We start from the raw sequence: 11,459 nt of genomic DNA, 5'->3' as shown, positions 1-11,459 counted from the left end.
TTTCTGTGCCTGCCTCTGCCACCATGCTCTGGGGTTTCTGCAGCCTTCCCCCCAGGCCCCTAGAGTCCTAGGTCCCTCTCAGCCTTTCAGTCTCCCCGCAGGGCAGGCTTAGCCCTCCTACTCCAGGAGGGGCCCCGGGACACGCCCCTTCTGCCATTGCACTCACCACCCTGTGTTGGGGTGGGGAGGGGGCGCTGTCTGTCCCTGGCACGAGGCCGTGAACTTTGCGCAGGGACTATGGCAGGCATTTTGGACTCCTGGCGCTTAACCAGGCTTGGCACAGGGTGCCCGTGCCTGGCATCGTGGTGGAGAAATAAATCAGCCGGAAGGAGCACGTGGGAGGGGCTGCGCCGGCGCCAGCGGCAGATCCGCCCGACCCGTTTGTGCTTTCTGGGGCCACCTTAGGCAGGTGGCGCCCGGGCAGGAGGAGGACGGTGACCGAGGGGCGTGTCGACGCGGGTCCCCCTTGGGGGAGCGGGGCACAATCGGTCCGCGAGGCACTGGTCCCGGCTGCTCCCTCGGGGCGCCCTGAGCTCCCTGCCCAGAGGCTGCGGGGCCCCCATCCCTCGCGGTCAAGTGCTCGGGCAATCACGGCCAGGGGTGTCTGGCGGCGATCGATCCTCTGGACGCCTAAAGCCGCGGCCACGGGGCCCTCGGGAGGGAATGAAGTCGCTGGGCCAGGGGCGAAACCACGGCTAGGCCACTTCTCCCAGAGCCCTGGCCCGGGCCTGGGGTCCCCCAACGTGGCCTCAGCTGCTCCCTGCCCGGCCCAGCGCACGGTGCACGCGGCTGTCCGCTGCCTCGCCCTCCCCACTCCGCCCTGGGCTCCTCCGCTTATTCACATGCAAATTTCCGTCGCCAATTGTCGCCGAGCGCGGCAACGGCCAGAGCCGGATCCTTCCGCAGCCCCGGCTCAAACTTTTGGCCTCTGAAAACTTTCAAACGAGAAGTAGTCCCAGGCGCCCGCTCCCGACCCACGCCGCGCCGCCGGGTCCCTCCTCCCCGGAGAGGCTGGGCTCGGGACGCGCGGCTCAGCTCAGGGAGGCGCAAAGGCGGACGAGGCGCGCTGGAGGAGGTGGCCGCGGAGGGGGCGGGGGGACCGGCGGGGGCGGGGCCGGGCGGGGCGGGGCCGGCGGGGGCGGAGCGCACCTCGACTCTCGGCCTCACTAGTCCCTCGGCCGCGGGAGGGAGCGCAGGGGCGCGGGGCGCGGGGCACGGGGCGCGGGCGCGAGCGCAGCGAAGGAACGAGCCGGGCGCGGAGCTGGGCCCGGGAAACCGCGAGAACACAGCGCCGCCAGCCAGCCGGGGAAGAGAGGGCGGGACCGTCCGCCGCCGCCCCGGGACCGTACGCCGCGCGTGTGCGTCCCAGCCCCGCCGGCCAGCACAGGAGGCCGCCGCCCGGGCGCAGAGGGCAGCCGGTGGGGAGGCATGCCGCCGCTCCTGGCGCCCCTGCTCTGCCTGGCGCTGCTGCCCGCGCTTGCCGCAAGAGGTAGGCGCCCACCCACCCGCGAGCCCCCACTTTTCGCGCCCTTTGGAAACTTTGGCGGCGCCCGGCGCGCGCGCCCCGTGGCTGAGAGCGGGCGGCGGGGAGGTCAGCATGGAGAGGAAAGAGCGGGCGGCCCGGGGCGTGGGATTCTGGAGTCCTGGGCTCGGGGAGGACCGACCCTCCCCCTCGATCCCCCCGTGGAGGCGGACTCGCGCCGCCAGTGCCTGGAGCCGAGTTTGAAGGCCGGTGTGGGGTGCTGGGGCCCCGGAGGCCCTACTCCGGGCCCGCCCTTCACCCGCCGCGCGTGGGGCTTGCCGCCGGTCGACCGGGCGGGCCGGCTGCCTACTATTTTTCGATTTGAATAGAGTCGGTTTTGGTTTCCTGTTGCTTCTCCGGGCCATTTATCTTCTTTCTTCTTTGCCTGTGGCCCACGCCGGGGCGGATGTTGGGGCGCGGAGTGTGGGCTCTGCGGCGCCGCGTTCGCCTTCACTGACCCGCGCGGCCGGGCCGGGTCCCCGGGCTCCCGGTTGCCCCGCCCGCCGGTGCCCCCCAGCCCGGCTCTCAGTTTGGGGGAGGGGTTGCGTAAGAAGCCGCCGCGCCCGGGGGGACTGAACTTTCCTTTTGCTTTGCGGAGCTGAAGTTTGGAAAGCTTGGGGGCGGAGAGCCGTGCGCGGGTGGGGGGCTCTTACATTTCTCCCCGCCGCACTGCGAGTGGTGTCTCTGGGGAATCGAGTGATTAAGCCACTCTTTCTCTGAGAGTTGGAGGCGAGAATTATCTGTCCTCTTCCAGAAAGTGCGGCTCTGTGTCGCATCCCCCTCCCCCGTTTCTCAGCCCCCGTGAGATGGGGAGGGAGGGGCTTGAGTAATTGATCCCTTCTCGAGATGGGGTCGAATTCCTTCCGAATGGGGGACCTTCATCCCCCTCCTGTGGGTGTATGGGGGCTGCCCTGGAGATGCGCGCCCACGGAAGCAGGTATTGGGTGTCGGCGGAGGCGGGGCCGGGTCCCCAGGGTGCAGTCCCGGTGCCCCTGGAGGCGGCCCCGACTCCACAATGGGCCGCTCTGATTCCTAGGCGGAGGCCGGCGCTTTGTTGGCGGGCGGGGCAGCGGGCGAGCAGCTGTCGCATTTTCCCACGGGCGGGAGCTGAGTGTGGCCATCCCCCTCCCCCCGTCCAGCTCTGCCCCCCTTGCAGAACGAGTTTGAACAGAGGCAATCTCGGCGGCTGGATGGGGGGCCCTGCCCTGCCAGACTCCTCAGTGAGCCTCCAGGGTTGGGGGCAACGCTTGGGAGAGTAGCCCACGTTGTCTCTGCTTTTCCCCCACTGCGTCCAGGCGGCACATCAGGCCACCCCACCCTGCTTCAAGCAGGACGTGTTCCCTGCTGCTCCCCTTCCCCCCATTTCTGACTACAGAACTCTGGGCAGAATGTTGACACCACTTTGGTTTCATAGAGGGGCTTCCTGTGGACCTGTGCCCCAGCAACCCATGACACTGAGCAGAGTGCGTCCGGGGTCGGGGGCGGACGATGCCCCTTGGCTGGGTGCAGGTCCCACCCCCAGGGTAACAAGGGCCTTCGGTGGTGGTGGTGCGGGTGAGACTGACCTCTCTTCTCCTGCCCCTGCCTAGGCCCGCGATGCTCCCAGCCCGGTGAGACCTGCCTGAATGGCGGGAAGTGTGAAGCGGCCAATGGCACGGAGGCCTGCGTGTGAGTACCACCCCTGTGGGACCTGTTGCTTTGTCGAGGGCAGAGCCCCTGCCTTCTGCAGCCGCGCAGGGGACAGAACACTGGGCCATTGTCTTCTGGAGATGGCCCAGAGTCTGGGCACGGTCACGTGCTGACTTTTATTGGACAAAGTCTGGCAATTACTTAATCACCAGCAATTATGCTGCGTGTGGAGCTGGTCTGGCTGCTGGGGGCTTGGGCACTCCTCCGTGGGCCGCCTCAGGCTCCTGGGTTACTAAGTGGGAGTCCCAGTACCCCAATTCTTCTTAAAGTCCCCAAGAAACAGTTGATCTGCCAGGGGGAGCTCTGGACCATTTACTGAGAGGCCCAGCCCCCACCACCCTGCCAACTTGGGGCGCCTCCTCTGGGCGGGCGATGCCTCCTGGGCACAGGTGATGCCTCTTCTCAGGGGGGTGATGCCTCCTAGGTGGGTAGTGATGCCTCTTGGGCTGGTAGTGGTGCCTCCTCTTGGTGGATGATGCCTCCTCTGGGCACAGGTGATGCCTCCTGGGTGGGTGATACCTCCTCTGGGTGCATGATGCCTCCTGGGCTGGCGGTGATGCCTCCTCTGGGCACAGGTGATGCCACCTCCTGGGTGGGTGATACCTCCTCTGGGTGCATGATGCCTCCTGGGCTGGCGGCGATGCCTCCTCTGGGCACAGGTGATGCCACCTCCTGGGCGGGTGATGCCTCCTCTGGGTGCGTGATGCCTCCTGGACTGGTGGTGATGCCTCCTCTGGGCACAGGTGATGCCACCTCCTGGGTGGGTGATGCCTCCTCTGGGCACGGGTGATGCCACCTTCTGGGTGGGTGATGCCTCCTCTGGGCATGGGTGATGCCACCTCCTGGGTGGGTGATGCCTCCTCTGGGTGGTGATGCCTCCCCTGGGTAGGTGATGCCTCCTCTAGGCACAGGTGATACCTCCTTCTAGGCGGATGATGCCTGCTCTGGGCAGGTGGTGATGCCTCCTGAGCAGGTGATGCCTCCTCTGGGCAGATGATGCCTTCTCTAGGCACAGGTGATACCTCCTGGGCAGGTGATACCTCTTCTGGGTAGGTGATGCCTCTTCGAAGGAAATTGACTCTTCAAAATCGGACCCGCCTTTGGGCTGTCTGCCCCAGCTCCCTCCTCCCAGCCTCAGGCTGGGGCTGGGGAAGAGAAGGTGGAACTCATGTTTTGGCGCGGGGTGTGGGGTAATTATTGACTCTGGTTTCTGTCCTGGCATCTGCAAACTCTGACTTCAAAATCCCGTGGCCCTTCTGGTCTGCCAGCCTCAGATGTAAAATGGGCACAGAGGAGGCTGGGAAGGCGTGTGGAACCGCTCCCTCCTGCCTGCCTGTGAGTGCCCGTCAGCCGTGGGGAACTGTTCTGCTGTGGCCGATGCCCTTCAACTTGAGTCCATCCCTGATGAGAATAATGAGGAGGTGTTTGGTGGCTGGAAAAAGAGTTCCCTCCGCCCCCCAGGAGCTACAGATGAAGAAATGGCTCCCCAGCCAGTCTGTGCGCCCTCATTCCAACTGCAGAAGGTCCTATTCCCTTGACAACCCCAGCCGGGCTCCTGCCTGTGCTGACTGCCCAGCCTGTGGGCAGCGGCCCCCCTCCCTCCCCGGCCCCCACCCTCCCCAAACTGAAGCCAATTAAGCAGGTCTGTGAGCAGTTTAATGGACAAAGCCAATTGTGTCTTTGTCAGACACTAATGAATGCGCACTACTTTTTTTTTTTTTTTTTTTGCTTTTTGGGGCCCCCTTCTCCCGCTGCAGAAGCCGCACGGACGCTTGATGCCCTAAATCTTGTTTCCTTTCATTCAGAGACCGACAGCTGGGATCCAGGGGAAGTGCAGCAGCTATTGTTGGGGGAGGCGGATTAATGCCGTGTGATTAATTATGCGTGGCTTCCCAGAATGTATAACCCCCTTCCCTGCCACCGCGCTCCCGGCTCGGACTTTGCCTCTCACCCATTCGGGGCTCTGGGAGAAGCTTCTTGCTCCTGCAGAGGACTTTGGGAGGGTGGGAGGAATGCCGTGCTGGGAAAATTGGGGGCCTGTTGCTTCTTCTCAGTGGCACCAGGGAGTAGGCACAGCCTGACCCACAGGGGTCCGGGACTGAGGTCTCCCTGGGCCAGAGAGCTGTGCTTTGGGGTACAGATTGCTGCAGCTCCCTGGTGTCTGGGTTAAAACCCTGCCACAGGGCCGCAAAACACTGGTGTCATGGGCCCACTTTCCCATTCCCCAAACCTGGGATCCTGGTGAGCTGTTTTCCAGCCCAAGGCAGGCCGATGACCATGGCTTTGGTGCCTGGCCTTGTCCCCTTCGCTGGGGCCTGGCGCCCCCTCCTTCTTGGCGGGAAGCCTGCTTCAGTTTGGCCTGACAGGCAGCCGAGCTCAGCCCACAGAGACCCCATTGTGCACACCCCACAAGTCCAACGAGAAGATGGGACGGAAGCGCGTCCTCAGGCTCCCGCTTCTGGGCTGCAGGGTTGGAGGCCAGGGCCACAGCTGGGCCCGGCTTGTGGAGGCACAGGTCAGGGCTCACACAGCAGTTTGGGGGGCATTGCAGCCACTTCAGAGAAGGCCCCGGGCTCCCTCCGTGGGCTTGAGCCCCACCCAACATAGACCCCTCAGGTGCCTCTGCCTTCCCGTTCCTGCCCGTCCTTCTCAGAAGGCCCAGGAGGTCTGTCCAGGAGTTGGCCAGGGCACCTGCAGGAGGCCTGGCTCTCCCAGCAAGGGGAGAAACCCACACTGTTTCTCGAAAGAGTCTGGGGTGCAGGCTCTTGGAGCCCCGCCAGCCTGCGTAGGAATCCTGGCCCCGTGGTATCCAGCTGTGACCCCGGAAAGAGCCTTGACTTTTGGTGCCATTTGCTGCCTCTGCTGTAGAAGGGGCATGATCATGATGGGCCTCACAGTGCCTGGCACACTGGTACTGGGTGAATCATTTCTTTCCATCCCAAAGAGAAGGAACCTTCACCGGAAGCTGCCAATCAGGTGGTTGCAGAGCTCGGGATTGGAAAAAGTGGTTTTGTTGGTGCAAAATGCCTTCCCAGGAGGTCAGAGTGTCACCGTGGCCTGGTCAGCCAGTGGCCAGGTAGAAAGCACCTGGCAGTACCTGCTGGTGGGCGGAGGATGGTTGGTCTCTGGGCAGCTGCTGTGTGCAGTGTGGCCGTGGTGGCCGTGGTCGGAGATGGTGGCCTTCTGAGCGGGCCCGGGGGTCACTGTGACCCTTGGCTCTTCCCCAGCCCCCTCATCAGCTCCGTCAGTGTGAGCAGGGGGTACTAAAGAGGGCTCCCCCTTTTTTCTCTTTGTTTTGAGGAGAGCCGGGAAGAGCTGCAGGGACCCTATCCGTCTGGGTGAGACTGCGTCCTTGGTCTGAAACGCTCTCCCGGGACTGCCTGGGTCTGGGCTGGGCGTTCAGGCAGGGGGCAGCTAAGATGTTGCCTGCTGACGGCAGAGTCAAACGGCACGGGACGTCTTCCAGGAGCTGGGAGAAATGGGGGTAGGCTGTCACACCCGGCACCTCCAGGAGGATGCCCAGCCTCCTGCTGGGTGGTGAGCTTTCGCTTTGGACAACCTTGTGTCTGAGGCCTGGCCTGGCCACCTGCTAGCTCCATGACCTTGGGTCATCAGGTCATGCAAGCCTCAGTTTCTCCAGCATGTCAGCCGGGCTGATACACACTGGATCTCTTGGTGGCGTGAGTATTGCAGGAGAAGCTTGTGGAGAGGGCACCTGATCCGCGCTCCTTTCCTCCCCTCCTTCTCCCGGTCGGCTGACTGTGCTGGTTTCCAGAGCCTCCTTCCTGAATGTTTAATTGATTGATGAGTGAATTCAGAGAATCCTAAAGGTGCTGCCTGGTGGGCCGGGCCTGGCACTGCCTGGGGAGGGACTTGCCGGCTCCGGGGAAGTCCATCTCCCAGGATGGCTCCAGTTCACAGACATGTTTGAGCACCTGCTGTGCGCTGTGTTCTGCTCCAGGCCAGGCCCCCGGTGGGGACAGGGCAGACATGGCCCCTGCTCCTGTGGAGTTCACTTCCTGGCAAGGGGTGAGAGAGGCACCTGGCTCACGTGTGGGACATGGTGGGGATGTACTGGCCCGGCGGTGGCCTGGCATAGCTCCCGGCAGCCCCGTAAAGCTGTCTGGATCAGGCACCAATAAGTGAGAAGAAGAGACCCAGAGAAGTCGCCATCGGCCCCAGGGTCACACAGTGGTGGCAGAGTTCCTACTAGCCCTGCCCCTCTCCTTCTCCCAAGCAAATGTCCCTAACCACAGCCCCAGCCTGCCTGAGCTGACCCGTCACTTCCCGACTGCAAGCGGGCTGGGGGCGTGGCTTCCCCTTAAAAGAGGAGGAAGGAGGCTCAGGCGGGAAGTGACTTGGCCCCGCAGCCGGCCTGGGAGGCTGGGGAGGGATGGGGTAGCTCCTGTCACCCGGTCTGGCTGTTTCCATTGAGTCACCTGCCTCGTCTTGGGCGCAGCCAGGGGAGGAACAGGGTGACTCTCCCCATGCTGAGCTGAGCGGAAAGGTCTGTGACAGGACCTCCTGTTGATGCAGAACCTGGTCTTCAAGGGCGCCAGGGTTAGAAAAACATGTTTAAAAACATGCAGCATCCAAGGTGGGCAGATCACGTGAGGTCAGGAGTTCAAGATCAGCCTGGCCAACGTGGCGAAAACCCCATCTCTACTAAAAATACAAAAATTACCCAGGCACAGTGGCGTGTTCCTGTAATCCCAGCTACTTGGGAAGCTGAGGCAGGAAGATCCTTTGAACCCAGGAGACGGAGGCTGCAGTGAGCCGAGATCGTGCCGCTGCACTCCAGCCTGGGCGACAAGTGAGGCTCTGTCTCAAAAAAACAAAAAACAACAAAAAAAACCCCACACAGTGTCAAATAGAAAGTCTCACCTACTCAGACTGGGGAGACGTCAGGAACAGGAAGGCCTGGGGCGGAGACTGGGGTGGGAGCCTGGAGTGCTCTGAAGGAAGCTGGCTCCTTGGGACAGGCCCCGCCTCTGAACAGCAGCCAACATGTTTTCCATTGAAAAGAATAATAATAGAAAAAGAGAGGGAGAAAGAAAACAGCAACCCTGGCAGGAAGAGGGTAGGGCAGGGCAGACAGTGCACCAGGGGAAGTGCTTCCACAGGGCAGAGCCAGGTGCAGGGACCCCCAGATGCGGGCAGCAAACCGGAGACCCCACGGGAGCCGGGACTGGCCTCGTTCCTCATTCCCTGCACCTGTGATGGGCAGCAGTGGCCACCAGTGCCCACTGGGCAGTTCCAGGCCGGGCCGAGGGACTGCACCCTTTTGCTGTGGGGAGGGGACCTTTCCTGTTTCATGTCTCGTCTATAAATAGTGAAAGGATGTGGCTTTGCAGAATCGATTGGGCGTCTAGCTTGCCTTCCTCGATAATGCAGTGATGACAGCTTCACGCTCAGGACGCCGCTGTTACCCAGTCTCATAAAAGCCCTGGCAGACGGCCTCCCACCCTCCAGGTGTGCCAGTGCCGTTTCATCCCCAGCGCACAGGTGGGAAAGCTGCGGCGGCGAGGGCGTGGGGATCTGAGGCAGGCTGGCGTCAGCTTTCACCTTCATGTGCAGGCGTATCCAGAACTTTCCGGATCTTTCCCGGGGCTGAGGAGGAAATACCAGCAGCTTTAACGAGCGACTGGCTTTGGGGCATCACACCTGTGGGCCGGGATGCGTTTGATGGCCTCGAGTTTCCCAGGCAGCGCTGACGCTTTCTCCCGTGGGGCCCGGAGGTCCGAGGGGATGTGAAGCAGGGCTGGCTCTGATTTGCTGTGCTCCCCACACTGTCTCCTCCCTGGGCCTCAGTTTCCCCATCTGTATGTGATTCCCCTTCCAACTACAGCCAGCAGGACCCTGAGTCGGGCGGAAGGCGTGGTGGTGGCTGTGGGCACTGCGGCGAGACCTGCGCTGGGCTCGGTGGTCTCCCTGGCTGGGGAAAGGGCAGTGGCTGCAGGGGTAGGAGGGCAGAGGGAAGCCCTTTTCCAAAGTTGCCTGGTTGGATTCTCCTTGTCGCCCTGCCCCACCCCACCCTGCTCCCTGGGAGCAAAGGGAGCTAAGGACTGATTTGAGGGATGGGTATGTATATGGGGGGATTCTGGGTGATGACTTACTCATATTACAAAATTTGCTTTTTTTTGTTTGTTTTTTGAGACGGAGTCTTGCTTTGTCACCCAGACTGGAGTGCAGTGACTCAATCTTGGCTCACTGTAACCTCTGCCTCCCGGATTCACGCGATGCTCCTGAGGAGCTGGACCTACAGGCACACACCACCACTCCCAGCTAATTTTTGTGTTTTTAGTAGGGACAGGGTTTCACTATATTGGTCAGGCTAGTTTCAAACTCCTCAGGTGATCCGCCTTCCTCGGCCTCTCAAAGTGCTGGGATTACAAGCGTGAGCCACCGTGTACGGCCACTTTTTTTGTTTTTTGAGATGGGGCCTCACTCTGTCACACAGGCTGGAGTGAAGTGGTGGGATCATGGCTGACTGCAGCCTCAAACTCCTGGGCTCGAGTGATCCTCCCGCCTCTGCCTCCAGAGTAGCTGGGACCACAGGTGTGCACCACCATGCCTAGCTAATTTTTAAATTTTTTGCAGAGGTGGGGTCTTGCTATGTTGCCCAGGCTGAAAATGTGACTTTTGAACTAAAGTGTGCTGTTCATTGGCATATAGTACATTCAGAAGTTCATTCAACCACTGTCTAGTTCCAGGACTTTCTCACTGCACAAAACAGAAACTGTACCCAAATACCATCACTCTTCCCTGACTGCCCCAGCCCCTGGCAACCACTAACCCACTTTCTGTCTCTGAATTCGCCTCTCCTGGACGTTGTCTGTGAATAGAATTGTGCCATAGGTGGTCTTTGGCCCCTGGCTTCTTTCACTGAGCGTGATGTGTTTAAGGTTCATCCATGTCACCCATGGACTGGAACTGCATTCTTCTGAGGACTAGATTTTAGCCGCCAAGAGCATCAGGGACTGGCCAGAGGTGGCCACCAGCATCGCAGCTGCAGACAGTCCAGAGGAGGCAGGTGTTGGGAGGGCGTCCGGGGTGGCTTCCTGGAAGAGATGGAGCTCACTCGGCCAGAGCAGCCTCCCAACAGCCACAAAGCCCCCTAGAGGGAGTCCTGGCATATTCCCGGGTGAATCTGTAGGATGGCCTGGTGTGCCCGTGGCCCCTGCCCCGCTCAGGACTCCGAGACAGGCTCACAACCTGTCCCTGGGCCTCACTCACGCCAGCCGCCAAGCTGTTCAGCATCCCTCAGCCCCAAGGAGGCGCACAGTGGGGCCGCGGTCACTGAGCGCCCACACGCCTGGTGCTGTGAGAATGCAGGGTAGAGGGTCTTTCTTGAGCATCTACTACATGCTGGACCCTGGGATGTAGGTGGACACAGCAGATGCAGGCCCCCCTGGGCAGGGGAGGAGCATGCCGCTTAAGAACCAGGCCGCAGGACGGACGGGCTTGGCCACAAGCTGGGGGTGGACACTGCAGCCTTCATGGCCTCCTGCGGGCATAGTCAGTGCTGTGGGACCCCACCTGGGTGCACCTGCCGTGGCCTTCAAGTGAGGCCCACCACAGAGCAGCTTCCACGCTGGCTGGGACAGGGTCAGCAGCAGGGAGCTCCAGACCAAAGGAGCGGCAGGGGCTGGGGCAGCGGGGGGCAGTGAGGCTTTGGACACATCCAGGGGGCAGGCGGGCATCTCAGCCCCCACCCGCCCGGTCTGCCTGCTCCGGGGCCTTCCCTTCCCCGGACAGGGCTCTGTGTGATTGGCTTCAGGCTGCTTCTCCCCCTGGACCCTCAGGGTCAGCTTAGAGTGACTGGCTATACCCTGGCCCAGACCCAGGCCCGTGTGACACGGGAGAGAGCTGGGAGCCTGGCCCCTCATTCTGAGACACAGATGGTGTCCTCTCCGAGTTGCCCTTGGGACAGGGAAGCGCCATGTCCCCTGCAGGGCACCAGGCCAGCCAGTGGCCCTTGACAGCGAGGCCGCATCTGCGGGCAGCTGGGGGACTTCTCCCTGTTGGGCGGATGCGTGTGTGTCAGCATCGTGGTGCCTGGTTGCCCCAGGGGTGATGCAGGGTGGTTATAGGCGGCCCCAGCATTTGGGGGGGGGTTGCTTTCAGTGTATCTCCAAGACCTGTGGAATTCTGGGAGGAGAAACTCCCCAGCAGTGTCCTCAGTGCACCCCCCTACCCTGCACCCGTTGCCCCTGGGAGGGATCGTGAGTGCTCCCCCACCCTGCAC

General features: G+C 62.2%; 1 protein-coding gene across 2 annotated transcripts in view; it reads left to right on the top strand.

Moving 5' to 3' along the window:
• Nucleotides 1–1,428: 1,428 nt before the first annotated feature.
• Nucleotides 1,429–11,459, top strand: part of NOTCH1 (notch receptor 1) — a 52,055-nt gene continuing 42,024 nt past the window's right edge. Inside the window, exons 1-2 of one of the 2 annotated variants that reach the window (XM_030818210.1) lie at nt 1,429–1,489; nt 3,112–3,190. In XM_030818210.1, the coding sequence (XP_030674070.1) occupies nt 1,429–1,489; nt 3,112–3,190 (140 nt within the window). Of the gene's footprint in view, nt 1,490–3,111; nt 3,191–11,459 lie in introns of those variants that run through there. The other variant, XM_030818211.1, reaches the window with a different exon arrangement.

Source organism: Nomascus leucogenys, chromosome 8 (genome assembly GCF_006542625.1).
Source record: "Nomascus leucogenys isolate Asia chromosome 8, Asia_NLE_v1, whole genome shotgun sequence".
Lineage (NCBI taxonomy): Eukaryota > Metazoa > Chordata > Mammalia > Primates > Hylobatidae > Nomascus > Nomascus leucogenys.
Note: the sequence above shows the minus strand (reverse complement) of the source record. Positions and strands in the feature narration are given on the sequence as shown.